Here is a 27919-nt window from a genome sequence, read left to right as displayed (position 1 = left end):
GGTGGACATCTACCTTAGTTTTCAAAACCTCCAATGAAGGCAAGTCATCCACCACCTTCCAAGGCAGTCCATTCCATGGTCAAATAGCTCTTACCACCAGAAAGTTCTTCCTAATGTTTAGTCGGGATCTCCTTCCAACTTGCATCCATTGTTTTGTGTCCCATCCTCTGGAGCAGGAGAAAACAAGCTTGTTCCATCTTCCACATGGCAACCCTTCAGATACTTGTAGATGGCCATTATATCACATCTCTCCTCCAAGCGAAAGATACCCATCAGAAGCATACACAGCCTTAGGGAGCACAAGGAGGCGTATTTCCCAACACTCAAGGCATTCCTCTTCCCCTATAGCATGTACCTACAGAGGAAGCTGCCTAATCCTGTGTCAGACCATTGGGTCCATCAAGCTCAGCACTGTCCCCACAGATGGCCAGCAGCTCTCCAGGGTTTGGGACATTCCCAGCCCTACCTGGAGATGCTGCAGATTGAACCTAGGACCTTTCACACAAAGCAGATCCTCTACCACTGAGCTGTGGCCTCTCCCATGGAAGCACTCCACACATTCTAATTTGCAGTCCGCAGAGAAGATTGCAATGTCTGACGAGACGGGTCAACTTCTCCTTCAAACCTCCACCAGCAAAAGTTACAGGGGGAACCCCTTGCAAGATCGCCGGCCCATTTGTAGTATATGAGCAAGAGATCTAAGCAGGGGTGGGGCAGCTGTGGACCCTCCACATGTTGCTAGATTATAACATCCAGGGCTGGCTCTAGGTAGACCCCCGGTGGCGCGGGGCACCACGGTGCCGGCCCGCCAGGAGGGCACCGCGAGCTGCGGCCTCCCGGTCCGCCGGTTCGACAGCCGCGCTGTGAAACGGGGCGGGGGGCGCCGGAGGGATCCGTCGCTCCACGGCGCCAGGGGTGCTTAAGACGGCCCTGATAACATCCACCATCCCTGCCCATCCTCTGGCTGGGGCTGATGGGAATGCTAGTCCAACAACATACAGTAGAGACAACCAAAGAATCCATATCCCAGTGTTATGGAGACTCAGATTATTATTTTTAACAACAAAACGGCTGCTCTTGTTTCTTTTCTAAATTCGGATGCACAGAAAATGTGGGGCAGGTGTGGGAGGACAGAGAGAACAAAGAACCAGGAACGGATTTGCATGTGTGTTCCCTTAGAGAAGCAAGATCTCTCAGGAGCAGTGGTGGGGTGCCATGTTGCACAAGTCCACCAATTGTCCCCGAAAAAGACAGTCAAATTGGAAGCTCCACATCAAGTGCACATCACAGGACATGGTGCTCCCCTGCACCTGAAAGCAGCTGATTAACACCAGTAGCATGGTAACCAATTGGTAACAAGTTTATTCATTCTTCGTCGGGCAGATTTACAAAACGGGACAGAACATCACCACCCTACTATGACAAACAGCTTGGTCTTCATTTAAAATGTGAAAAGGCGAGACGGGGAGGAGAACAAGAGGCTCTTAGCAGTTTGGTCGCTTTCTTCTTCATCTGCTACACGCCTCGCTGGTGCACTGCAGAACAGAGAAAGGGACTTTGCCCAATTGTTTATTGCAAAAGAAATACTCAGCCCCCTTCCTTCTCCCACCCCTGTGTAATGCCTGGTATATTTAGCATCTTCAGATTTAAAACGCCATCTGTTTTTCTGTCTCAACTTCGCTAAAAATTGTTCTGTGACCTGCATTAAGTCATCACAGGGTTTCACCACCTAATTTTGAAGAGCCTAAGTTTTCAATTGCACATTTGCTAGAGTCGTCATCAGATTCAAGAAGCCTCCATTTACAGGGGAGTATAGGAAGTTGCCTTATACCAAGATGGGGCCACGGGCCTACTAGCTCAGTACTTTCTGTCGCAGGGATGGGGTACAAATGTAAGAACTTTGCAATTGGATCAGACCAATGGGCTCAGCCAGTCCAGCATCCCGTGGGAAGGAAAGCCTGCCAGCAGAACCCAAGGATAACAGCACGCTCCCCTTCTGTCCTCCTTCATAGCAAGTGGTATTAAGAGCTTTACTGGCTCTGACAGAGGAGATAGCATGTAGTCCTTGTGGCTAGTAACCTTATTCTCCAACGATTTGTCCCCTTGTCATCTTAAAGCTGTCCAAGTTGGCAATCATCACTACACCTTGTGGGAGTGAGTTCCATAGTTTAACCAGGCACTGTGTGAAGAAGTAATTTCTTCTGTCTGAATCTTTCAACTTCATTGAATGTCCATTAGTTCTAATGTTATGGGAGAGGGAGGAGGGGGGAACTGTTTTGCACTTACTCTACACAATTATTTCCTTGGCATCTGATGGAAGGGCCAGACAATAAAATAAACATATCTAAATAAAAACAAAACCAGAGAAAGACAAAGCAAATGCAGAGCCCTCTCTCAAAGGTAGCTCTTAACCCTTGTCTCAACCAGAAAATGGTGGACCCTCCCAGCTCTCACCTGGGAGTTTTCCTTTCTTCTCACAGCCTCTCACCCTGGGAAGTCTTCCCTGCCTACACCTCGCATCATTTTAAAACACTCCTGGGCAGCTCAAATCAGCAGAGCATAGGACTCTTAATCTTAGGGTTGTGGGTTCGAGTCCCACATTGGACAAAATATTCCTGCATTGCATGGGGTTGGACTAGATGCCTCTTCTGGTCCCTATGATTTCATGATCACATTGCCTCAAATTCGACTTTTCCCTAACCTAAGAAGCCTATACTGTTCTAGCTTTTCCTCACAGGGGATTTACCCCATCCGCTTGATCAGCTCGGTGGCCCTTTCTTTTGAACATTTCCCAGCCCTGCAGTATCCTTTCTGAGGTGAGTCAACCAGAACTGTACACAGTACTCCAAATGCATCCGTCCTGTAAATTTGTATGACGAAGTGCCAGTTCAGGACAAACGGATGTACTTCTTTCACACAGCACGTAGTTAAACTACGGGACTCTCTGCCACAAGATACATAGGGTTACCTTTTCCCAGTCCAAGGGCCACAATCCTGTGTGGGCAACCTTTCCAGGGCAACAAGCTCATGGTGGGTGGGACCAGAGGCAGGAGCATAGTTTGAGAAACCTTTCTGCCAGGCATATACACTCTAAAGGAGAGAGTACAGAAAGGCTGGTAATGGGGGGGGGGCAGAGGCCAGGGGAAGAGGTGCAGAGGGCCTCAATTGGCTCCACCTCTGGACTACTGGTTTCATATGCTGTCCCCAAAGTCTTTGGAAGAAGGGTAGGAACCAAGGATGATCTCTAAGACAGACAGCTTCTCACCTGAGGCTTTGCTCCCTCTTCTACATTTGCAGAGATCCCAAGGGCAGCGACGATAGACTCCAAGGGAAGGTAGTCACCAGGGGACTCCTGCGCAGAATACAAAAGCAGATTCTCCCCTCCTGGAATGAGAGGGGAAAGATAGATAAGAGGTAACCAGGTACTAGCTGTGGAACGCTGTGTCTCAGCCCCTGCTTTGCATGTAGAAGGTCCCAGGTTCAATTCCTGGCATCTCCAAGTAGGGCTGGGAGAGAGTCCTGTTTCTGCATTTGACCCACCTCCATCAGGCACCTCCTGCCCCCGAACTATGCCAGCTATTCAATAGAGGAACAACTCTAGAAACTGGTGCCCTCCCATCAGATGTAAAAGAAATGAACAACTATCTGACTTTTAGAAGACATCTGAAGGCAGCCCTGTTTAGGGAAGATTTTAATATTTGATGAATTATTGTATTTTAATCTTTTGTAAGCCGCCCAGAGTGGCTGAGGAAACCCAGCCAGATGGGCGGGGTATAACTAATAATAATAATAATAATAATAAATAATAATAATAAATAAATTTATGAGTTATACCCCGCCCATCTGGCTGGGTTTCCTCAGCCACTCCTCAGCCAAATTTATTTATTAAAGAAGCTAAGACTTGTCTAGTGTGGGTGGCAGTAGCTCTCCCATAATTTTTTATCGATTTTCATGCAATTTTTAAAAAATCTATTCAGTTTCAATACATTCACATTTTGACCTCCCATCCTTATTTCCATGATGTTTCTGTTCAAATCCTTTATCTGCTGCCTCAAATGTAATACTTATTTCTATAACATATATCCTACATCACATTCCTTTATCATTCTCATTCCTTTGCTTACATTTCCAGTCCTGCCTACAATTTCGTTTGACTATAATGTCCGAAAAGGGTCTCAACTCTTCCACAAACATTTCGTCTTTTTTTGTCTTATTTTTGCCATCTCCATATAGTCCAATAGTTTTAGAGTCCCACTCCTTCGTTGGAACTTCTTTCATTTCTGCACAAACGGAATTCTCGCCGTGGTAGCAGCATACATAAACAACTTTAGACCAACTTTTTTGAGCCCCACGCCATTATTCCCAAAAGAAATGTTTCAGGCTTTTTTGGAGGGTGACTATTTTAACCATCTTTTTCAATTCATCATGTATCACTTCCCAAAAGCCTGTTGCTTTTTTACAACTCCACCATATATGAAAAAATGGCCCTTCAGACTTCTGCATTTCCAACATTTACTTGATACAGTCTTGTACATCTTGGCCAGTTTATTAGTTGTTAAATACCATCTGTATATCATTTCCCAATAGTTTTCCTTTAACATGTAACAGGCTAGACTGGTGATTGGGAGCAGCCGCCGAGGCCACATAACACTGGTCTTGAAAGACCTACATTGGCTCCCAATATGTTTCCGAGCACAATTCAAAGTGTTGGTGCTGACCTTTAAAGCCCTAAACGGCCTCAGTCCAGTATACCTGAAGGAGCGTCTCCACCCCCATCATTCTACCCGTACACTGAGGTCCCATGCCGAGGGCCTTCTGGCGGTTCCCTCACTGCAAGAAGCCAAGTTACAGGGAACCAGGAAGAGGGCCTTCTCAGTAGTGGCTCCCGCCCTGTGGAATGCCCTCCCACCAAATGTCAAAGGAATAAACTACTATCTGACGTTTAGAAGACATCTGAAGTTTTTTAATGACTGATGTTTTAATGTATTTTTAATCTCCTGTTGGAAACTGCCCAGAGTGGCTGGGAAAACCCAGCCAGATAGGCTGGGTAGAAGTAATAACTTATTGTTCTTGTTATTATTAAATTTAATATCTACTCTCCACAACTTTTCCCTAGCAGCAGCTCTCCAGAGTTTCAGGCAAAATTATTCTCCCAGCCCTACGTGCAGGCATTGGAGATTGAACCTTAAACCTTTTGCATGCAAATCAGATGTTCTACCACCGAGCTAAATCACTTCCCCAAAACAAGCTAATGTTATACATTTTCTAAGCAGTTTATGTTGTCTTTGCAGTGTTCAAAAAACCAATCCCCATTAACAGAAATTGAGCCAGGGCCGTGGAAGGTTGCCCCCTTACCTTGGCCAACTATCAGCGTCCCACCACTCTGCAGAAGATCTCCAGAAAAGTTGCCTTGAATACCAGCGGCATTTGCCTGCAGGGGGGTGGGGAGGAAAAGAAGATCAAAGCCCAGGCCCCAATCCCCACCCATTAAAGAGGCTTTTTCAGAAGTTACCCAGCATCCTCCAAGTGCCGCTAGAGGCCAAGTCTAAGGACAACCCTTCAGATTTCTGGTGGGTCCCTAGCTCAACGGCGAGGCCAAATGCTGGGGCAGAAGTTTCAGCTGGAACATTTTCCAGTGCTTTTTGGAGACCATTTAAATGCAATGTTTGAAGGGGGCTCACAATGGGAAGAAGCAGCTTGTTCCCCACCCCGAAATCCTTAAACATACGTTTTGCCAGCACAGCAAATCAGAAAAGTGACACACACACTTGGACTTGGTGTTTTGGGAATTGCCAATAAGGCTTTGAACAGGGATGCCAAGCCTCAAGCCCAGGAGTCCAATCTGGCCCTCATGGCCTTTCCATCAGGCCCCTGGGGCTTTCCCAAGCTACACCCTAGACCCACCCTGCTTTGTATCCTCCTTGAGAGCTGTCTGGAGGGGACCACAAATTCACCGCAGCTAGTGCAAAGAATGCAGGCTAGGCGGACCGCGGTCCTTCAATTTCATGTAGGGCATCATCCAATGTAACTAACAACCCCCAGGGATGTCAAACTGTTCCTCTGTTAGCAACAGTCTTCACCAACTGACCTTTGTGATGACCTGTCGGACAGGCTTCCCCAGAGCTGCAGGGACTATACTTAAGGCATTGTACCTAAGAGGAGGAAGGCAAATCAAAACATTAGGGACACAGGTGGAACGTTATTTTCAAGAGTGGTGGCTTTGTAGGCAGAAGGTCCCAGGTTCAATCCTAAGAATCTCTAGATAGGGCTGGGAACGCCCTCTGTCTGCAGTGCTGTAGAGTCAGTGTAGACCAGTGTTTCTCAAACTTGGGTCTCCAGCTGTTGTTGAACTACAACACCCATCATCCCTAGCTAGCAGGACCAGCGGTCAGGGATGATGGGAGTTGTAGTCCAGCAACAGCTGGAGACCCAAGTTTGAGAAACACTGGCATAGACAGTTTTGAGCTAGATGGACCAATGGTCTGACTCTGTCTAAGGTCACATCCGGTGTTCTTAAGACCACATGCCCCAGCTTTTGGTATGGAGGTTTGTGCGAATGGCATCCTGAAATTCTCTACCTGGTTCAGCGGCTGGAGAAATTGAGAAGGGGTGGCATTTTGCCAAATGTCTCCAGAAGGAGGAGATGATATCTAGGTTTCTCGGGGTGGGGCTCGCCATTAGCAGTGGTAAGGACAGTTTTATTTTCTGGTGCTGTTGCAAGTGCAGAAACTGTGTTGAGAGCATGGCTACTATTTTGCAACCTCCACAACGCTCTGGACCTAGCATTATTCCAACATGTTTGTGGGGAGAGGGGAGGTAGACGCCACAGAAAAAAAGAAAGAAAAAAGTGCAGAATATTCTTGCGTGGGTGAAGGACTGAGTATGCAGTGTAAGTATGCATAGAGTGCTAACCTTTGCATGAGTAGCTCCACCCACTTTTGCCTCTGGCCCCTCCCACCACTGGTGCACGGTCCCTGGAAGGTTGCCCAGAAGGAAATGTGGCCCTCAGTCTGAAAAAAGATGCCTTACATCATCAAGGAGGAAAGAGCCAGACACCTTTTTAAAACCCCAAAGCTCACATTTCACAGAAATGGCCTGAGTTACCTGAGGGGCAAGGAGAAGAGCCACAGACCCTTGCCGAGGTTAAACTGTGCAGAATCTCAAGGTCACAGGTTCAATCCCCGTGTGGGACAGCTGCATATTCCTGCATTGCAGGGGGTTGGGCTAGATGATCCTCAGGGTCCCTTTGAACTCTACAATTCTATGATTCTATGGCACTATGGCCATGATCCAAAGCATAGTAGTTAATAGGGAGGCAAATGCTCGATTCTTATGACCCACCTTATTTTAGTGATTGTAAGATGTTTGAAACTGTTTTCAATGTTGTGTTTTAATGTCGTAACCTGCCCTGGGACCTCACGGTGGGTAACTAATAAGAACAATAATGCTCAATGGGACTTTCCAAGTCCACAACACACATGCTAAAAATGCAACAAACCTTTTGAACCCGAGATCTTGGTAGCACTGTTTGGTTTCATCCAGATAGAGTTCTGAAAGAAAACTAGAAGTTACTCAATACAAATACTAACATTTCCTGCCACCTAAAAGCCTGGAGGAGCATCCAATGTTACTCCTACTCAGGGTAGACCCATTGGAATTAATGGAGATGACTAACTGCTGCCAGGCTGCCTCAGTGGGAAAGAGATAATAAACAGGTCCATTCTATCTGCTTTCCTGAAAGTCCAGTTCCATCAGTCATCTCCTATCCCCTGAACTGTTTCTATGCCAGCTGCTCATTACAAGAGCTACTATTTAAGAACTGGTACCTGGGGTTTTTTTTTGTTTCCTCTTCCCTCCCTGTCCCCTTCTCCTTTTCTGTCATTTTTTTCAGATTGTAAGCCTGTAGGCAAGGGCTGTTTTGTTTTACCGGCAGTACGTAAGCCCCCCCTGGCACTCTTTTTCAGCTGAAGAATGAGGCATAAATGCTTTAAATAAAAATAAACAACTTAGGTCTATTGATTTCAAGTTAAGCTTAGCTGGATGCAAGCCACTGCATCTGTTGGGCTCAGTTTATACCTTAGGCTTCTTTGTCTCAAAAGACAGGAGAGAGTCATGACGGCATCCACCTTTCAAGAAATACGAAGTCAACACGATTTCACCCAAGATGAACCTTCCCAGATATTGTTGGACTCCAACTCCCACCATCCCCAGTTCAGAGAGGCTGATGGGAGCTGGAGTTCCAACAAGATCCAAAGGGCACCATTCTTACACATAAGTTAAGACTAAAAACACACAAAACTGCTCCATATAATTTTAATGTGGGGTGGAGGTTTCCAGCATCCTTGCACAGGTCTAGCAAGGCAGATACTGCTCACACAGAGGATGATTGGCTTGACAGTCAGACTTCTGCATTCTTGCTTTGAGCTGAGGTGGGCAGGGGTGGCCGGCAGTTAGCTTGGTGGGTTGTAAGCCAAGCCTTCCCTATATGAGTGGTGAGTTAGTAGAAGCTTATGTAATCGAGATGGAAAGGATATCTGCTGCCACAGCATCCCTGACTGCCTAGCCAGCCAACCTCTGCTGACAACATCCTCAATTGGCTAGCCATCCAACCTTTGCTTGCAGCATTCCTGATTGGTTGTACCAATCTGCTTCCACACATCTCCAAACAAAGGAGACACCTTGTGCTCGGCTATCAAACAGCACCCCACAAAAGGTCTCTCTCCCCCTTCCTTCATGGGGCTCCTATGATCCAAGACCTACCTCCCGCAAAGTAATTTCCCTCCAGAAACTCCTGCAGGCTCAGGCTTTCTGGCGCAACACCTATTAAGCGGACACCGTTACTCTCCAGCACCTCTCTCAGCTTGCTGGTTTCCTTGGCAATCCAGCGGCACACCTGGCACCCGAGGCGGCGCAAGAACAGCACTACGCAAGGACAGTCCCTCCAAATGCTCCTCAGCTCCACCACCTGGAAAAACCAGACAAGATCATAAGAGTTGCTGCCCACACAAGATTCCTTCTTGTGGAACATGATGAGGCTTGAATGCCCAGCAAGAGAGCTATTGGATAATATAATAAAGTGGGCATAACAGAGGCTTGATCCTTATTTTTTTGCAGAGCCAGATTTCTCAGACACCTGAGAAATGTAGGGAGATGTCTTCTACCAAGTCCATCTAACACAGTATTGTTGATTCTGGCTTACTCCAGAAGTTTCTGGACTACAAATCCCATCATCCTGGCCCTCTAGTAGTTTCTGAACTACAACTCCCATCATCCTGTCCATTGGCCATTCTTGCTGAGGATGATGAGAGTTGGAGTCCAGTAACATCTGAAGAGCATCATGGTTGGCCTACGTTGACTAGCTGTGGCTCTTCAGAGCTTTAGTCCAGGCATCCCCAAACTGCGGCCCTCCAGATGTTTTGGCCTACAACTCCCATGATCCCTAGCTAACAGGACCATTGGTCAGGGAAGATGGGAATTGTAGTCCAAAACATCTGGAGGGCCGAAGTTTGGGGATGCCTGCTTTTAGTCTATCCCAGTCCTACCTGGAGCTCCCAGCACTGAACCTTACATGCAAAGCAGATATTCTTTCCCTGGAACCCTTGGCCTGAAGGTACATAGGGAGCTGCCTTGTGCAGGGACCCACTTTGCCTCTCTTGCTCCATGTTGTCTACTCACTGACAAGACAGCAGATCAGCATGGACTGATTCCAGGGAATGAACCTAGTACCTTCTGCATCCAAAGCATGTACCAAGCTGTTGAGCCTCAGCCTCACAATTAAAGAGGAAAAAACCAAAGGCTTCATGTGGAAGGTGCCGCTTAAACTAAGGTTTATATGCAGAACCTTTGGCTCTCCAAATATTGTTGGACTACAGCTCCCATCAGCCCCAGCAAGCATGGCCAATGGTCAGTAACGTCTTAAGGGTATCCAGCGCCGTGGTTCAAGAATCCTCCGGCGCCCCACCCCACGGCGGCAGTAGCGCGCGGCTGAGGAGCAGAGATGGAGGATGGCGGAGCCTGGACGTCGCGCACCACCTTGCACAGGGCTAGCCTGGGCGCAGAGCCCACCTCCCGCAGAGGGGGCCGCTCGGCCTCCCGCCCTGGACCGGCCCCTCCTTGGCGCCTCCCTCCAGCAGCCGCTCTGGGACGCGACGGTAGCGCGCGGCCATTGAGCTTCCTCCATGAAGCAGAATCAGCGAGACTCCTGCCTAGAGTGGCAGCAGGCACGTGGTGCCACTCTAGGCAGGAGTCTCGCTGATTCTGCTTCATGGAGGAAGCTCAATGGCTGCGCACTACTGCCACCGTGGGGGGTGGGGGAGCGCCGGCAGCAGCTGCTCCCAGACACCAGCCGTTTGGCGCCCCTTCCGCGCCCCTGGTGGCCAGGCGTCCTGGCGCCTTGCACCACCCAGCCCGGGCCTAGAGACGGCCCTGCCAATGGTCAGGGATGATGGCAAATGTAGTCCGAAATTTGGAGGGGAAAGGGTTCCCCACTTGGACACCATCTGTGACATAGGTAGTGTCACAGCATGGAAAGGGGTGCAACAAGGACTTTGACAGGTGGGCAGGACAAGCCACCTGCCCATCATCGCCTGGGGTCCCCACAACATCAGGTGGGTGACATGTGGGTTCTCCCTGCCGCCTGTCAACGTTGGCCCCCAGTGGTCAGGACAGAGCAGAATCAGGCTTGCAGTATCGTCGTTTTGAAAGGTAGCCCAAGCTTTAGACTGAAAGAGTGGGAAGGTAATTGCTGGGATGCTGTGTTGACGAACTGTTAAATCCTGACAACGGCAGCTCAAGCAACAGCCTGGCAGATGGTCAAAGCATGATTCACAGGACCAGTCCTACAAAACTCTGATGTAACAGGCAGGAGTGTCCCCAGATGGATTTCACATGCAATGTTTTATTTAGTGGTGACCAAGGAAGGCCAGGCTGAGGAATGCACAGGTCTTGGCATATGCAGGGCTTTGCCCAGGTGCCAATCAGCTGGTAGATGGTGCCTGCGTGTCTCTTTCAGTCGAGTCCCATCTTCATCAGCTCTGCACCTGGCATGTCAGGTATAAAAAGGTAAAGGACCTCTGACAGTTAAGTCCAGTTGCGAATGACTCTGGGATTGCGGTGCTCATTTCGCTTTACTGGCCGAGGGAGCAGGCGTTTGTCCGCAGACAGTTTTTCTGGGTCATGTGGCCAGCATGACTAAGCCGCTTCTGGTGAAGCCAGAGCAGCGCACGGAAACGCTGTTTACCTTCCTGCCGGAGCTGTACCTATTTATCTATTTGCACTTGACATGCTTTCGAACTGCTAGGTTGGCAGGAGCTGGGACCGAGCAATGGGAGCTCACCCCATCGTGGGGATTCGAACTGCCGACCTTCCGATCGGCAAGCCCTAGGCTCAGTGGTTTAGACCACAGCACCATCCGCATCCCTATAGGTATAGGTATAGGGCAGGAATAATGGCTTGGCAAAACAACAACAACCAGCCAGCGTTTCCGTGCGCTGCTCTGGTTTCGCCAGAAGGGCTTAGTCATGCCCAACATCCTGAGACCATTTTATTTGTGCCAATTTTACCATCTCATCTAAAGTCTCTCTATATAACAAAATGTTATATACTTTCTTCAGTAATTTGGTGTTTCTCTCCACAATTATATTTGTGTGTGGTTTTTAAATAGTTTTGCCAATTTTGGCTGCGTTCTGTCCAGTTTTTATATATACCACATAGATCAAAGGGATAAAAACGGGGGGAAATGAATTCAAGCTGAAAGCCTTTGCTGATGATTTAGATGGTACATTTTTCATGTATGGTGGGAATGCAAGAAGGTTAAAGAATATTGGGAAATGATATATAATGAATTGGAAAAAATGTTGAAAAAAACCTTTGTTAAAAAACCAGAATCTTTCCTGCTCAGAATTTTAGATCATGATATAAGAGAGGGAAACTGGAGATTGTTTATGTATGCAACAACAGCAGCAAGAATTTTATTACCACAAGTATGGAAAATAGAGAAAATGCCAACAAGGAAGAATAGCAAGCCAAGCTTATGGACTACGTGGAACTGGCTAAGCTGACAGAGAGGATACATGAGAGAGACAATATCGATTTCAAAAAGGAGTGGGAACCATTTATAAACTATATAAAAAGACAGTATAAACATTTGGACCCATTGGCAGGTTTTGACTAAACTTTCACAACTATATTAGAGGTAAAACCAGCAGGGTATATAATTTGTTTAATAAATCAATACAGAAATATGGGGGAAGCCAAAGAGGGGGGAGGGGAGAAATATGGATATATGAATTGTTCAAGATTTGTGGAAATTTTGTTGTTATAGTTTGAAATTTCAATACTGTAAAAAATATTTTTTAAAAAACCAAACTAATAGAATAATTAAAATACAGATAAAATCTGTAAAACTTTCACAACAAATAAGCTTGCTGAAATAATGAAGTTTCCAGCAGGGGTCAAACTCAGTATAGCATAAGCTTATACCAGCGCGATACTGTGAATTAAAGTTATCTCAGTCTCTATTCCTTCTCTATGGCCCCTAGAGCAATCCTAAACACACTTATCTAAAAGTAAACCCCACTTAACTAGCAGGGCATAATCCTGAATCAAGACAGATAGGGTTGCATTATTAACCGAACACAACACGTTGTTTTAGAACTATCATTCACAAAGCTCAGAGTTCAGATCTCACCCATTACATGGCAAGCTTCTCTCAGCCCTACAATCACTCACCACAGAAGTTTCTGAAATATGGGAATAAAACTAATTGGCCCTTAGGACTGTTGGTGAGTCAGACCACACAACCCGCCAGAGTGCAGAATAATGAGGAATAGCTAGTTTGCTAAAAATAAAATAAAAGATGTCATCTCATTCCAGAACAGCTAGCTAACCTGCAGATACCGTACAACGCAAACCTGACTAGAATATATATATATATATGTTTCCAGTTCTCGCAAGCTATCACAGCCTCCTTTCCTCTTCTGGAGGAAATATCAGAAAGCAACAAAATTAAGCCACCCCCTGCAGAGTGGACCTGCTTCAAACCCTCTCCACGATCCGCTTCCATCACTGCTCCCCGCCCCCTTAAAGCAAAGAGCATGTCAGTTCTGCGCTGAAGACGCCCAAAGACAACGCACAACAACCTCTTAGATTGGAAGTTGGAAACGAATAGCTCAGTAGGTTAGCTAGTTAAACCAGAGTTCAGCGGCAGAGCTCATGCCTTTTGCATGCAAAGGTTCTGGGTTCAACCCCCCAGGACCTCTCGTTAAAAAGGATCAAGCAGCAGCAGAAGAGACGACGACAGCGTTTCTCCCAGGACACTTGAGGGGCGAACAGGCTGGCTGAGCGTAAGGCAGCTTTCTATGCAAAGAGCTTTTGGAATATCTACTGTAGGCAGTTACAAAACCACAACGATTTCCATGCAGGTAGCTGAGAATTTCAAGAGACTCGCCAGATCTCACCGCTTGCTATGCAGCTGCGGAATTACAAAATCGTAACACACACGCCCGGCGGCCCCGCCGTCTTATGTAAAGGGTCTCACCTCCCCACTGACTGCATGCTTCAGCGTGTTGGCTCCCACTTTGGCTAAATCCACCGCCATCTCTGCTCTTCTTAAACTGCACCCTTCTCCCTGTCTCGCGCTCCCTTTCCCTTTATGGGCTCTGCGTCAGCTGATAGAAAAGCCACGCCCCCTGGCTTCTACAAGCCTCCCTCCTCCAGGACTCCTTATGCATATGCATAACCTGGGCGGAGCCAACCAGCAGCTCCAGGCAGGGGGAGGCGATATCTTCACCCACGAAGAGGAACATGTAGATACTGTATTAAGAAGCATCTGGTGGCGGCAGAAAGTGCTGTGCTAGCTGCATGTTGAAAGCTGAGCAGGGGCAGAAGCGCGTTAGCAGGGCAAATAACAGGACGTGCTATTCTGAGGTGCTGGGAACTGTAGTCTAAGTCCCTTGCAGAACTACAATTCCCAGCACCCTTATCAAACTACAGTTCCCAGGGTTTTCTGGGGAAAGTAATGTAGAAGCATAGAACCATAGACTTAGAAGGGATTCTGAGGGTCATAGTTTACCGGTAACTGCCTGCAATGCAGGAATCTCAACCATACACAACAGCAAACTTTGCTTTAAAACCACCCAGGAACTTTAATGACATGGGGTGGGTGTGCCCAACAACAGTGGCAGTGGTGGCGACTTCTGGGTAGAAGTCCAGAAGCTGGGGCACACAGTCATAGAGGAGGTAAAGGTAAAGGGACCCCTGACCATTAGGTCCAGTCGTGACCGACTCTGGGGTTGCGCGCTCATCTCGCATTATTGGCCGAGGGAGCCGGCGTATAGCTTCCAGGTCATGTGGCCAGCATGACAAAGCCGCTTCTGGCAAACCAGAGCAGCACATGGAAACGCCGTTTACCTTCCCGCTGTAGCGGTTCCTATTTATCTACTTGCATTTTGATGTGCTTTCGAACTGCTAGGTTGGCAGGAGCTGGGACCAAGCAACGGGAGCTCACCCCGTCACAGGGATTCGAACCGCCGACCTTCTGATCAGCAAGCCCTAGGCTCAGTGGTTTAACCCACAGCACCACCTGGGTTCCCTCATAGAGGAGGTGCAATCCTTTAGATACAGTCATCAAATGGCTGGGTAAAGGGGAATGTTATTAGGGACACAGTTTAGTGCTGTATGTTGAGTCAGACCATTGGCACTCACTGGCAGCAGAGTTTCAGACAGGGTTCTCTGCCAGCCCATCTTGTAGATGCTGAAGATGGAGCCACTGGGCTGCTGCTCTTTTCTCTGGGATTGTGTGTGTGTGACAGGCCTGGTTAGTAACTCAGTTCCTCCTGAAAGTTAATAATGTGGGTGACAGGCGCACCTCAGCAGGGAGGGTATTCCACAAATGGGGAGCCACTGCCAGGAAGGCCCTGTTGTGGGTCAATGCTAACCAGCTAGCACTCACCAGCAGCACCAATAACAGGACACTGTCAATTCCCATGGTGTCTTGGCAGGAACTGTGTGTGTGTGTGTGTGTGTGTGTGTGTGTGTGTGTGTGTGTTAGGTCAAGGGGAACAGTGCTGTAATATGCCTGAGGAAGGTTATTTAAAAGGTGCTTTTTCTGGTCTATTTTAGTTTATGGGGAGCAATAAAGCACAATGATCTGCCAGATGCTCAGTAGGAACCTCTGTTGCCTGGCAACAGCTTCGACTTTAGCAGGTACCTATGTATGACAGCCCCCAGGAGGGAGGAGGTCAGTTACTCAGTTACTTAGCCAGGGTTATCCCATTTTTCCAATCTTAAATTCAGTTCTCCACATTTCTGCAGCAATTTGTGGTTGATTGGTTTTTAATATCCTCCTGAAAACTCATCAGCATTTCAGTGCAAGTTTCTTCCACTCTATTCTGCCTGGGTCAAACTCTGCCTGGACTACACCTTTGAGGACTCCTCTGACTCTACAATTCTCTTAATAAACTCATTTTCGTACATAGTTTTGACTAAGGCAGATATTTTTGCTAGCAATTGCTCCTAATATAATGCATTTTAGTATGTTACTTTCACTAATAGGTTATTTTTTCCGCACACTTTCCTCTGATGTATACATTCTTGTAAACATTGCTTGGCTGGAGAACTGCTTTGCAAAATTCAGATACGTGGAAATTTCAAAGGTTCTCGTCATGTTTTGGAATGTGCAAATTTGATAGAATTGGCTTTACATGTAAATGAATTGAATTTCTCCCCCATCCCTGTCTCCAACTCAGTCTCTTCATTACTGACAATGGCTTTACTCTGAGTAGGTCTAACATTGGATACAACCCAAGTGTTCTCATCCTGGTAGCTAAATAGGAATCTGGGCAAACAGAATACTCAAGATTACCATTAAAAGAACATGAAGCTGTCTTTCCCAGAGGTATCGTAACCACACAGAAAATGTGAATCAAGTTGTAGTAGTTGTTTTTTCTTTAAAAAAAGACTAATTTACTTCAAATTACAATATATTTTTTTACAAAATAAGAAGAAATGGTATAAAAGCAAAAAACAGGCAAAAAAGTCACAATAATGGTAGTTTTAATAAGTAAAGACACAGACTGTGCACGCAACATACATCTAAACCATATTTAAAACACATTTGCCCCTCCCCAGTAATCATAGGAACTATAGTTTATCCTCATGGATCTATAATTTCCAGTACCCTTAACCACAGTAGACCCACAACTTACACAGTGATTACATTCTGGGAATAGCTGAAAAAGTCATAATTGTGTATAGTCAAATTGCATTGGGTTCAATGGCAGGAGGGATTGCCAAAGTTTTTTCCCCGGGTGCCCACCCCATTTCCAACCCCATTTCATTTCAATTCATTTCCAAGTGCATAAAACTGAATGTGCACAAGTTAAATGTACGTAAGTTGCAGGTCTACTGTGCAGTGTCCCAGGCATCTTGGGGCAGGGAGAAAAGTGTTTTGCAGTGGTACCTCACAAGACGAATGCCTCGCGCAATGAAAAACTCGCAAGACAAAAGCGTTTTGCGATGATTTTGGTGACTCACAAGACGAAGTTTTTTGGCGGTTTTTGTTTGTTTGTTTTTTGTTTTTTGCTGCAGCAAACCGTGCTTCGCAAGATGAAATTATCGCAGGACGAAGCGACTCGCGGAACGAATTACTTTAGTCTTCCGAGGCACTACTGTATATGCATGGCGTGTTTGCAGCAATCATCACATTTCAAAAAGACTTCAAAGGAGTGTGCTTTCCCTTGCAAAATCTTGCCAACATTATTATTATGGTGTCGCCATTCTTAAGGAGCTTTCCTGGTGCTTAGTGAGGGAGGTGCTAATGGAAGGAACCAAACCCTGTACAATTTATGTCACAGAACTTATACCCCTAGGCTCATATGTATCAGCAATAATTCGCATTTCAAAGTCTTTACTCATCATTCCAATGTTGAGAAGTATGGTTGATCATTAACAAGTGGCAGTTGAAGCATTATGGATGGGAAGATGGGAAGGACCCTTTAGAAGGCACTTTGATCTGTTGTCAGGATCTTTGCAGCCACTGTGCTTCCAGGAAAGGGCAAAGTCCACCCAGAAGTGCTTTGCCTTAGGCCCATCCCAAAGGCATGAGACTTCTTTGAACATAAGAAGAGCCCAGCTGGATCAGACCAAAGGCCATCTAGATTCTGCCCTCAAAGTAGTCAACCATACATCTATGGCTACACCTCATACCTTCAAGATCAGATACAGTAGGCCTCTGAATACCAGTTCATTGATAGCAATAGGTAAGCAATAGGCATCCCATCCTGATTTGTTTGTGCAGCGCTTACACATCTTTCCTGTGAATCAGTTGTTCCTCCCACACATTCCAATGCATTTCCTTGTGATTTCCTAACCACAAAAGTCTCTCTCTGTTGTTGTTTTTTTAAGTGCACCTGGGCAACTGAATGCTTGAATCCACTTTAACTGAGCGAGCCTAAATTTCAGGTTTGCACTTGACCTCTTTCTGCAAAATAGTGATCATATGACAGCACCATGGGGGAAAGTGCCGAGATCTTGTGACCTCCTTAATGCATTAGCTTCTGATCTGTAACCAAGGGCAATTCAATTCATTTTTTTTATTATTACAGCAAAAGCCAGCAATACAGAATATCATAATTCCAAACAAATGAAAATCAGCAATAACATCACCAGAAATAAAACAATTACACAAAAGGAATTTGCAATGTGTCATTCAATAGAAGGGATTTACGTTTCTTGATAGCTAAAGTGCAGAATTTAGCCACGTCATATGACACTGGGCTTGAGGAATCTTCCAGAAGGAATTTTCGTAAGAGTTCGGGGGGGGGGGGAATTCCAAATAATATTGCAAGGGTGTAAATTTTGATAAAAGGGGTAAAATAAGTCGAGCTCATTCCTTGATCATCCAAATGTCAAGGACCAAATGGAGCAAGCAGCATGCAGACCTAGTGGTGGGACGAAAATATCCTTAAATAAGAGACATGGGGGAATGATCAACGGTCTTCAATGTCTGTATACTAATGCACAGAGCATGGGAAATAAACAAGATGAACTTGAGCTCTTGGTACAGCAAACTAAATATGACATAATAGGCATCACTGAAACCTGGTGGGATGAGTCTCATGACTGGAATGTAGTAATAGAGGGATACAATCTATTTAAGAGAAATAGACCAAACAGGAAAGGAGGAGGAGTAGCTTTATATGTTAGGGATATGTATACCTGTGAAGAGATCCAGGATTTAAAACTTCAAAGCCAAATTGAGAGTATCTGGGTCAAAATTAAGGGAGAGAAAAACAACAGTGATCTCATTGTGGGAGTTTACTATAGATCCCCAAGCCAAACTGAGGACACAGATGATGCCTTCCTGGAACAGATGGCCAAGCATTCCAAAGGAAGTGAGATAGTAGTAATGGGGGATTTCAACTATCCTGATATTTGTTGGATGTCAAACTCAGCCAAGAGCATAAGGTCGAACAGATTCCTCACTGGCCTTGCAGACAACTTCATTGTCCAGAAAGTGGGAGAAGCAACAAGAGGATCAGCCATTTTAGATCTGGTCCTAACCAATAGTGATGACTTGGTTAGTGGGGTAGAAGTGGCAGGATCATTAGGTGGGAGTGACCATGCTCTTCTGGAGTTTATTATCCAGCGGAAAGGAGCAACCAAGCACACTAAGGTCCAAATTCTAAACTTTAAGAAAGCCGACTTCAGAAAACTTAGGGAAACGCTGGGTGAAATCCCATGGACAGTAATACTAAAAGGGAAGGGAGTTCATGATGGTTGGGAGTTTGTTAAAAGGGAGATATTAAAAGCACAACTTCAGGCAATACCAATGAGACGGAAACATGGAAGGTGCCTAAAGAAGCCAGGCTGGCTATCTAAAGAACTTTTGACTGAGTTAAGATTTAAAAGGGATATGTACAAAAAATGGAAAAGGGGGGAAATCTCCAGAGAGGAATTCAAACATATAGCCAGCACGTGTAGAGACAAAGTCAGAAAAGCTAAAGCACAGAATGAACTCAGGCTCGCCAGAGAGGTTAAAAGCAACAAAAAGGGCTTTTATGGGTATGTCCGTAGCAAAAGGAAAAACAAGGAAACAGTGGGGTCACTCAGAGGAGAAGATGGTGAAATGCAAACAGGGGACAGAGAAAGGGCAGAACTCCTCAATGCCTTCTTTGCCTCAGTCTTCTCCAAGAAAGAAAACAACGCCCGACCTGAAGAATATGGAGCAGATGATTCAGCAGGGGAAACACAGCCCAGAATAAGTAAGGAGGTAGTACAAGAATACTTGGCTAGTTTAGATGTATTCAAGTCTCCAGGGCCAGATGAACTACATCCAAGAGTATTAAAAGAACTGGCAGAGGTGATTTCAGAACCACTGGCAATAATCTTTGAAAATTCCTGGAGAACAGGCGAAGTTCCAGCAGACTGGAGGAGGGCAAATGTTGTCCCTATTTTCAAAAAGGGGAAAAGAGAGGACCCAAACAATTACCGCCCAGTCAGCCTGACATCAATACCAGGAAAGATTCTAGAGCAGATCATTAAGCAAACAGTATGTGAGCACCTAGAAAGAAACTCTGTGATCACTAAAAGTCAGCATGGGTTCCTGAAAAATAAGTCATGTCAGACTAATCTGATCTCATTTTTTGACAGAATTACAAGCCTGGTAGATGAAGGGAACGCTGTGGATGTAGCCTATCTTGATTTCAGCAAGGCCTTTGACAAGGTGCCCCATGATATTCTTGTAAAGAAGCTGGTAAAATGTGGGCTAGACAATGCTACCATTCAGTGGATTTGTAGCTGGATTACTGACCGAACCCAAAGGGTGCTCATCAATGGCTCCTCCTCATCCTGGAGAGTAGTGACTAGTGGGGTGCCACAGGGTTCTGTCTTGGGCCCAGTCTTGTTCAACATCTTTATCAATGACTTGGATGATGGGCTTGAGGGAATCCTGAGCAAGTTTGCAGATGACACCAAGTTGGGAGGGGTGGCTAACACCCCAGAGGACAGGATCACACTTCAGAATGACCTTAACAGATTAGACAACTGGGCCAAAGCAAACAAGATGAATTTTAACAAGGAGAAATGTAAAGTACTACACTTGGGCAAAAAAAATGAAAGGCACAAATACAGGATGGGAGACACCTGGCTTGAGAGCAGTACATGTGAAAAGGATCTAGGAGTTTTGGTTGACCACAAACTTGACATGAGTCAGCAGTGTGATGCAGCAGCTAAAAAAGCCAATGCAATTCTGGGCTGCATCAATAGGAGTATAGCATCTAGATCAAGGGAAGTAATAGTACCACTGTATTCTGCTCTGGTCAGACCTCACCTGGAGTATTGTGTCCAGTTCTGGGCACCACAGTTCAAGAAGGATACTGATAAGCTGGAACGTGTCCAGAAGAGGGCAACCAAAATGGTCAAAGGCCTGGAAACGATGCCTTATGAGGAACGGCTTAGGGAGCTGGGTATGTTTAGCCTGGAGAAGAGAAGGTTAAGGGGTGATATGATAACCATGTTCAAATATATCAAAGGATGTCATATAGAGGAGGGAGAAAGGTTGTTTTCTGCTGCTCCAGAGAAGCGGACACGGAGCAACGGATTCAAACTACAAGAAAGAAAATTCCACCTAAACATTAGGAAGAACTTCCTGACAGTAAGAGCTGTTCGGCAGTGGAATTTGCTGCCAAGGAGTGTGGTGGAGTCTCCTTCTTTGGAGGTCTTTAAGCAGAGGCTTGACAGCCATCTGTCAGGAATGCTTTGATGGTGTTTCCTGCTTGGCAGGGGGTTGGACTGGATGGCCCTTGTGGTCTCTTCCAACTCTATGATTCTATGATTCACTATAAAGTTCACAAAATGAAAGAATGTGAGTCACAGATTCTACCTTGTTAGACATGCAAGGGCAAAGGCGCTCATGAATTGGTACCTGCATAAATTTACCACCAAGGGCAATTCAAGGTGATGAGTATCTATTAGGGTGATGACTTTTTTACAACCTCATTTCCCTGTATCATAATTTGATGAGCTTTAATGAAAGATTAGATGAAATCTTACTTTCAAAGAGATTTGATTAAAAAACCTCACGCACAAAATGATTTAAAAAATTTTATTTATCAGTTTTTTGACCATTTTTTAAGTCACTGTAAGCAGATATAAAATTGAACCCAAGCTTTAGAGTCACATATATACAACATTATATAGGGTCATCAAACACACAAGAAAGCTTTTTTTAGCTGCAGTAACAGTATAGACGCCGCTAGAGGACGATGTTTTGCTACCTCTCCTGTAGGTTCTTTTCCCAGCATGTCCGGCAGGATCTGCTGGCTGAATTTTGATGTCCCAAAAAGGGGCTTTTACCTTGTGCAGGTGTGACATTTGTATACCCTATGTTGCTAAGAACATTCCCCATTGTGGAATGTGGTGTTGTGTCCAAATTTGATACAAAATATATATAGAATTGTTAGTACAATTTTATGAAATAGTAAAACGGCATACAAAAAAAATTAAAAACGGTTTGTGCATAACCTTTTTAAATATTTCAATGGAATATACGTCATTTTAGTCATTAATAGGCAAAAGTTCATCCATTTGTGCTACAGGAAATAATTTTTGAGAAAAAAATGAAAAAGTCATCACCCTAGTATCTATTCTATAGTTTAGAAATTGTTGGTTTGCTCTACATTTGGACACGCCTTAAGATATTGTCACCAAATTTTGCACAAAGGTTCCTGAGTTCCAACAGCAGGTTTTCCTTTACATCTGGATACAACTGGGCGCTGTTTGGATCAAGAAGATGCACTCAGTCTTGCTAAACTGCACTGATTTTTCCTGCTTTCTTAGAATTCCCAAGGAAAGCCAAGCATGAGGCTGCTATTTCCCTAGTATCCTAAATGACTTGGGACCAAATTCCTTGAAGAACCATCTTCCTCTCTTATGTGAATCTGCCCAGCTTTTTGGGAATGGCACTTGTGTCCTTCTTGCATGTGCCATTGGCATGACAAGACCTGAGAGGGCATCCCATGCAGTGGTGCCTCATATGGGAAAGGGCCATGGCTCAGTGGTAGAGCACCTGCTTTGCATGCCGAAGGTCCTAGGTTCAATCCCCAGCATCTCCAGGTAAGGCTGGGAGATACCCATACCAGAAATCAATGTAGGCAACACTGAGCTAGATGGACCAACGGTCTGACTCAGTCCAAAGCATCTTCCTATGTGGAACTCCCTGCCTCAGGAACTTGAGTTACCTTATTCCTTATTTGTACTCTACAGTTAGCTGAAAACATGCCTTCTTAAACTTAACTGGGAGTGCCATTCTTTCATTTGATGTTTCATCTGTTTTGGCTGCTGTTTTCATAGAACCAAAGCTCATCTAATCCAACCCCCTGCAATTCAGGAATCTCCACTAAATCCTACAAGATAGATGGCTACCTGTCACAGTGGCCGGAGTAGGCTACTTCAGAGTAACGACGCTACGCAGCTCTGCATTTTATTCTTTTATTGGTGCTGCGTATTTACAGTGCTGAAGTCATTGCTATTTACACGGAGTGATGTGGTCAGTCGGTATCAGAACCTCCGAATGACTTTTGGCGCGTCTTTCCCCAACACAAAAGCCTTGGAAGCCCCATCCTCTTGCCCCTCCTCTTTCTGCGTAATTCCGGAGTTGGGGGGATGGGTCTCCCCCCCTTACTTGCCCCTTCCTGTCCCACCTGGGACCCTGGCTCCGCTACCTTGCCTGAGCCTCGGACCCGACTTCCTGCTTCCCCACTGGAATCGGAGCTCCCTCTGCTTTCCCCTGTGGTCGGTGATGGGCTTGAACTCAGGAGGGGAGGGACTTCGCGATATCCCCTGTCCCTCACATCCACCCCCCTCCCAAGCTCCCCTTCTCCCCTCCCCAGGTCCCCCCCAGGTGTCGGTGACGACTGGAAGCCTAAGAACTCAGTGCTTTCCGAGCCCGTTGGTGTGAACACCTCCGCCCAGTCCTGCGAGGCCCCCCCTTCCGCCTGGGAGGACTGGAATCCCAAAAAGTCCGTGGCGTCCGAGCTGGTGGGGGTAAAAATGTGCTGCCAATCTGCTTCTGCCTCTGACTGGGTGGATCTCGGTGACACCCATACCTCGTCTCCCGATTCCTCAAACTCCGCTTCCCAGCGCCATGGTGAGCTGCTCTCCCGTGCCTCCTCCTCCTCCCCCTCCCTTTCCATGTGCCAGGGCTTGGGTCTGTGGGGAAAGAGGGCGTGAAATTCTTCCACCAAGAATTCCTCCTGTATCTGAGTGGCTGGGACCCATTCATTCTGGGATGGTGGAGCGTCCTCCCATGCCATGAGGTACTCCAGGCCCCCCACCCCTCTCCGTGAATCAAGGATGGCCGTGGCTTCATTTAGTTGCTCCCTGCCTCCCCTCTCCCCCCCTCCCTCGGGGGTTTGTTCGCTGTCTCGGAGCCTGCTGCTTTCCCTGTACGGCGACAGCAGCGATCTATGAAACACTGGATGCACCCTCATTTCCTCTGGCAGTGCCAGCCTGTATGCCACCGGGTTGACCTGTTGCGTGACCGTGAAGGGGCCCAGCCGTCTGGGTGCCAGCTTTTTGCACCTCCCTCTGGTGGGAAGGCCCTCCGAGGACAACCAAACCTTGTCCCCCACCCTGATGACCTCCCCTTGTCGCCTGTGGCGATCTGCCCCCTTTTTGTACGCTTCCTTGGCCCTCTCCAAGTGTTCTCTGAGCTGCTGGTGCACCGTCTCCAGTTCCTCTGCCCAATCCTCAGCCTGTGGGCCCTCCTCCTCCTCCTCCCCCTCCCTCTCTGGGAAAGATCTGAGGTCGCGCCCGTAATTGGCCTTAAAGGGCGACACCCCTGTGGAGACGTGCACCGCATTGTTGTAGGCAAATTCTGCCAGTGGCAGGCGATCCACCCAGTCTGTTTGCCGCTGGCTGACGTAGCATCTCAGGTACTGCTGCAGAATGGCGTTGACCCTCTCCGCCTGTCCGTTGGTCTGCGGGTGTCTAGCCGTCGACAAGCTGACCTCCACCTGCAGGAGGTTCATGAGCCGCCGCCAGAACCTGGAAACAAATTGGCGGCCACGATCCGAAATAACCCTTAAAGGTAATCCATGCAGTCGGAATACGTGGTCAACAAACAGTTTGGCTGTCTCTTCTGCCGAGACCGCCCTGGCACACGGTATAAAGTGGCACATTTTGGACATGAGGTCCACCACCACCAACACTGCGGTCTTGCCCCTGGAAGAAGGCAGATCTGTGATGAAGTCCATGGACACCACTTCCCACGGCCTGTGTGGTGTGGCTAAGGGCTCCAGCAATCCTGGTGGCGCTGCTCTAACCACCTTTGCCCGCTGGCAGGTGTCACAGCCCCGTACATAGTCTCGAACATCTTCCCGCACCCCTGGCCACCAGAAGTGTCTCATGACTAGGTGAGCGGTTTTGTCCCTTCCAAAATGACCCGCCGTTGGGTTGTCGTGCATCTGCTTGAGGACCGTACGTCTAAGCTGGGTGGTGGGCAGGTACAGTGCACCCTTGTAGAAAAGCAGCCCCCTGCGTTCTGCAAAGTCTTTTGCCTGCTCCCTCCCCCCTCTCAGTTCTCTGAAGATGCGGTTGGCAAATTCATCCACTGCCGTCAGTGCTGTGAGTTCTGCCTCGCTCACCACTGCTGCTCCGCAGGACCATGCTGACGGGGGGGAAATGTGCCTGGGTGCTGGTGGCGCCTCCTCCTCCATGTACTCTGGCTTGCGGGAGAGGGCATCCGCCCTGACATTCTGCTCTCCCGGGATGTAGTGGATGGAGAAGTTGAAGTTCGAGAAGAACTCTGCCCACCGTATCTGCCGCTGATTGAGCACCCTGGCAGTTCTCCAGAACTCCAGGTTCTTGTGGTCTGTGCACACCTGGATGGGGTGCTTGGCGCCCACCAGGAAGTGTCTCCAATGCTTGAACGCTGCGTGGATCGCAAGAAGTTCCTTATCAAACACCGTGTAGTTGCGCTCTGGCTGGGTCAACTTCCTGGAGAAGAAGGCACAGGGTCTCCACTCTCTGTTGGCGTCCAGTTGCAACAAAATGGCGCCCACAGCTTTATCAGAAGCATCTGTCTCAACGCGTAGGGGCGCGTCCTGAACCACGTGGAACAGGTTCTGGTCTGAGGCGAACACCCTCTTGAGGCTTTCGAACGCTGCTTGCGCCTCTGGTGTCCACCTGAACTTCTGTTTGCCTCTCAGGCAGTCAGTGATGGGAGCCGTAACGCGAGAGAAATTCTTGATGAACTTCCTGTAGAAGTTGGCGAAGCCTAGTAGGCGTTGGGCATCTTTGCGCGTCCTGGGGCTGTGCCAGTCCAGGATGGCCTGCACCTTGTCCTTGTCCATCGCCAGCCCCTTGTCTGACAGCTTGTAGCCCAGGAAGTCCACCTCTTTGGTGTGAAACTTGCACTTCTCCAGCTTCACATACAGGTGGTTCTCCTTCAGGCGCTGCAACACCTCCCTGACATCTTTCACATGCTGCACTGGGTCATTGGAATAGATAAGGATGTCATCCAGGAAGACCAGGCATTTCTTGAAGAGGAGGGACCCCAGGACGTGGTGCATGAAGGCCTGGAAGCATGCTGAGCCCCCTTGCAACCCGAAGGGCATCACCAGATATTCAAAAGAGCCCAGAGGCGTGAACATCGTGGTTTTCCATTCATCGCCTTCCCGGATCCTGATCAAGTTGTACGCCCCCCGTAGGTCCAGCTTGGTGAAAATCTTGCCCCTGCGTGCCGCTGTCAGGAGATCGTCCACTCTGGGCATGGGGAAAGCCACTGGCTCTGTCACTGAATTCAGCCGTCTAAAATCCACCACAAGACGGCGCTGTTGCGTGTCTTTCTTGTCCACCCAGAAGACCGGGCTGCCCCCTGCTGCCTTGCTTTCTCTGATGAACCCCCGCTTGAGGTTCTTGTCGATGAAAGCGCGCAGATCCTCCAGTTCCTGGTCTGACATGGCGTACAGCTTGGCTGGGGGTATCGTCGCCCCTGGCACCAGGTTGATCTGGCAGTCAAAAGGCCTGTGCGGGGGTAGGTGGTCGGACTCCGCTTCGCTGAAGACCTCCTGCAGGTCCCAGTACGGCTTGGGTATCGCCTCACCCCCTTTGACATGCATGGTGGCCACCGTGGCTATCGGAGGCCCCTCCCCTGGTTGGTGCTGCATGCAATGTTCCAGACAAAAGTCCGACCCAAACGTGATGCATCTCTGGTGCCAACTGATGGAGGGGTCGTGGCGCGCCAGCCAGCTCATGCCCAAGACGATGGGGGGGTCTGAGATGGTGGTGACGTTGAATGCCAGTGTCTCTGAGTGCCTTCCCACCGTCATTCTCATGGGGGGGGGTTTGATGTGTGATGGCCCCTCCCAGCAACTCTCTGCCGTCAATGGTTGCCACGTGCAGAGGAAAATCCAGCTGCAGAAGCTGGATCTGGTGCTCTTCTGCAAAGTTTCTCGAGAAGAAGTTGGCTGAGGCACCACTGTCAATTAGTGCGAGGACCGTCAATGGATAGCCATTTGGGAGCGTTAGCGTGACTTCTAGAACCACTCCTGCTCTGGGAGGGGTGGGCTGGCTCTGCTCCGCTCTGTGCGGGTGGGCGGGCTGGGGCTGTTGTCTGCTGACTGTGCCTGGCTGCTGCCCCTTGTCTCCTGCAGCCAGGCTTTCCCGTTTCCCTGCTGTGGTGCTGCGTCAGTGGGGGAGGGCACCACCGTTCCCGCCTTTCATTGCCACTCCCTGCGATGTGGGCAGTCTCTGATGAGATGCTGGGGGGAGTTGCAGAGAAAGCAATTCCCGCCCCTTCCCTCCTTGCGTCTTGGCGCCGCTGGGGTTTGAAAAGCCCGCGCGCGCGCGCTATCAATCTGCATGGGCTCCTGGTCCTGGCTGGCCCCAGGCGTGGCTTGAAAGGGTTGTTGGGGGAGTGGCTTCTCCTGCGACCGTGGGAACCAAGCCCGCTTTGCGCGCGTTGCTTGCTTGTCGCTCCACCGGGATTCCTGTCTCACCCCCACCGCCAGAGCCGCTTTGCTCAGCTGATCCATAGTACTGGGCTTTGGACCTCTCGAGAGCTCATCCTTCACCTCCTCGTGCAAACCCAAGTAGAACGCCGCTTGCATAGGAGGCGACTCTAGTTCCCACCCCAGTCTGTGCACCAGCATGGTGAATTTCGCCCAATATGCGCGAACTGTCATATTTCCTTGGCGTAAATTATGAAGTTCCTCCTTAGTCTGGTCCATATGACTATCGGACAAATACATCGTTTTCAAACCTTCTAGAAATTGTTTGACATTTTTCATGCAAGGATTCTTGGTTGCGATTAACGGTCTTAGCCACTCCCTGGCTGCCCCGGTAAGGTGCTCCACAATAAACGCTACCCTGTGCTCATCATCGGGGAACTCATTATGGTGCAGCTCAAGAGCATACACGATTTCAGTCTCAAAGCCATGATATTCCCTCGGGTCTCCATTGAACTTGCTTACTAGGGTCCCGGCTCTCCTTCCTGGCAGCACTTGGACTTGGGGGGCCCCTCCCGCCTTGTCTTTCTCTGCATCCAGCTTGCTTTGGAGGTCTACCGCCACCGCCCTTAATTGCTGCTCTCTTTCCTGAAGCGCTCTCACCTGTTCCGCAAGTTGTAGCCGGTCGTCCTGGACCTTCTTAGTCTCTTCTTTAGCTGCCTTTAATTCCCCCTGCGCCTGCAGCGACAGCTGCTGCAGGTCTTCCTGGGCTTTCTCCGCGATCTGCCGCCATCTCTCCGCCTCTGACACGCTCATCCCGGCAACTCCAAAGTAGCCCAAAAAAAGATTCGGAGGTTGCTGTCACAGTGGCCGGAGTAGGCTACTTCAGAGTAACGACGCTACGCAGCTCTGCATTTTATTCTTTTATTGGTGCTGCGTATTTACAGTGCTGAAGTCATTGCTATTTACAC

General features: G+C 47.9%; 1 protein-coding gene across 2 annotated transcripts; it reads right to left on the bottom strand.

Moving 5' to 3' along the window:
- Window positions 1-1337: 1337 nt before the first annotated feature.
- Window positions 1338-13690, bottom strand: PRXL2B (peroxiredoxin like 2B). 2 transcript variants are annotated; one of them, XM_035120873.3, is made up of 7 exons: window positions 13538-13690; window positions 8761-8965; window positions 7499-7550; window positions 6089-6152; window positions 5356-5431; window positions 3266-3384; window positions 1338-1535 (listed from the first exon to the last, which is right to left on the bottom strand). In XM_035120873.3, the coding sequence occupies exons 1-7, from the start codon at window positions 13595-13597 to the stop codon at window positions 1509-1511; spliced, it is 603 nt and encodes a 200-aa protein (XP_034976764.3). In that variant the 5' UTR covers window positions 13598-13690; the 3' UTR covers window positions 1338-1508. The 2 variants fall into 2 exon arrangements, with proteins under 2 accessions (XP_034976764.3, XP_088527793.1); XM_088671667.1 differs by having other exon boundaries at window positions 1338-1555; window positions 13538-13677.
- Window positions 13691-27919: the final 14229 nt, after the last annotated feature.

Source organism: Zootoca vivipara, chromosome 6, assembly GCF_965207765.1.
Source record: "Zootoca vivipara chromosome 6, rZooViv2.hap1.1, whole genome shotgun sequence".
Lineage (NCBI taxonomy): Eukaryota > Metazoa > Chordata > Lepidosauria > Squamata > Lacertidae > Zootoca > Zootoca vivipara.
The sequence above is the reverse complement of the archived record's forward strand: the minus strand, read 5'-3'. Positions and strand labels throughout refer to the sequence as shown.